Source organism: Cyprinodon variegatus, unplaced genomic scaffold, assembly GCF_000732505.1.
Source record: "Cyprinodon variegatus isolate N-32 unplaced genomic scaffold, C_variegatus-1.0 Scaffold1604, whole genome shotgun sequence".
In the NCBI taxonomy this organism is placed as follows: domain Eukaryota; kingdom Metazoa; phylum Chordata; class Actinopteri; order Cyprinodontiformes; family Cyprinodontidae; genus Cyprinodon; species Cyprinodon variegatus.
The window spans coordinates 81,233-82,708 of record NW_015152057.1 but is presented as its reverse complement, the minus strand read 5'-3'; the positions used below and the strand labels follow the sequence as shown (position 1 = coordinate 82,708).

Below are 1,476 nucleotides of genomic sequence, written 5' to 3'. Positions count from 1 at the left end.
CCTCAACCCGCCTCAAAGCCAACGCTGATTGGACGTTCGTTTGGTGAACGGCTCCAAATTTTCTTCAAAGGAGAGTCTCCAGAAATGATCCGAGAGTTAAACCTTGAAAGCTCGCGAGATCAGGATGGTCTCACGAGGCTAAATAACAACTAGAGATTTTGAGCATGCTCCAAATCTCTCGATGTCCTAGCAGTGGGACGTGTCCCAGTGTGCTTCAGCTCATTACTTATACAAAACGTACGCATAACTTATCCAATGTATGCCAGCGTTTCGTACGACAGGCATACGCTGGCTTTACATCATAGAGGACAGAGGGAAAGAGCTTAACTTTCCTCTCTGATTGGAGTCCCTGTATGTTAGAGGCCATGACTAACTGAACAATAGGCACCAGTAGATGGTGGCTGGGTCAGTCCCTCTGCGCAGCTCAACCAGTTTGTCTCTGGTTGTGGTATCGAACAGACGGATGAGGGTTCCTTTGCGGGATGCCGAAGCTGCAACACTGCCCGGCTGGTTCAAGGCCACGCAGGCGATCTCACTCTGGTGGGCGTTGATGGTAAACGGTGCTGATGATGTGCCGGGTTTGGTGTTGGACAAGTCCTGAAAGACAGACAAAAATATTTTATAAGCCAAATACCTGATCTAGAATGACACATTCTTCCTTGATTTGCAACTTACAACCAGCTGGAGGCTTCCACATTTATGACCAGGAAATACCAGCAGCTGTTTCTCCAGACTGGGACATAGATCACAGATACCTGCAAGAAAGATCCATGTTTTCAAAGGTCGCACAGTGAAGGAAGGACAGAAATCTACCATCGAGAGAGAGGTGTCACCTTTGGGGTTATCTCTGGTGTCAAATTCAAAAAGCTTGACAGGGTTGTTTGGAAAACTGTACACAAAGATCTTGTTCTTCAACACAATGATGATCCTGCAACGACAGGTGTTCTCATTTAGCTGCTGTGATCTGTGCATCTGGACAAGGAGCATCAACAGAAAAAAGGCTGAGGGGAGAGGAGCCTCACTTGTCGTGTCTCATGCGGACGGCTAGAACAGGTTTGGTGAAGGTGAACTCAAGCACCAGCTTATCTTTGGAGTCCCGGGATTCTCGAGCATCATCCCAGATCAGAACTTAAACAAAAAAATGTGTTTGTTTTATTCACAGGAAAGAAAATAAAAAAGGAGGAAATAGATTAAATAAAAACTATTCAGGTCGGAAGACACCGACTCACCGGATATTTCTGAGAATTTAGGATTCACTCCACCTCCAACCAAGGCCAGCAGGTTGGAGCGATGCAGCATGGAGCACAGAGCTACACTGCCTACCTGCTCATGATCTGCAGACAAAACAGGTAAAAAAGGCTGATTGGCAGCAGCATTAACACAGTTGACATCATGACAAGAACAAAGGTCTTGAGTCCGGAAAACACAGAATCTGATTTTGCGTCTGATCCGACAGAAAATCGTATCAGACGAGGT

At 46.2% G+C, this 1,476-nt stretch overlaps 1 protein-coding gene across 1 annotated transcript in view; it reads right to left on the bottom strand.

Moving 5' to 3' along the window:
• wdr45 (WD repeat domain 45) overlaps positions 1 to 1,476 on the bottom strand; it is a 21,499-nt gene that overhangs the window by 7,956 nt on the left and 12,067 nt on the right. The window contains exons 3-7 of the mRNA XM_015403980.1: positions 1,230 to 1,334; positions 1,023 to 1,128; positions 834 to 928; positions 676 to 755; positions 389 to 597 (exon numbers count right to left, since the gene is read on the bottom strand). Of these exons, the coding sequence (XP_015259466.1) occupies positions 389 to 597; positions 676 to 755; positions 834 to 928; positions 1,023 to 1,128; positions 1,230 to 1,334 (595 nt within the window). The remainder of the gene's footprint in view (positions 1 to 388; positions 598 to 675; positions 756 to 833; positions 929 to 1,022; positions 1,129 to 1,229; positions 1,335 to 1,476) is intronic.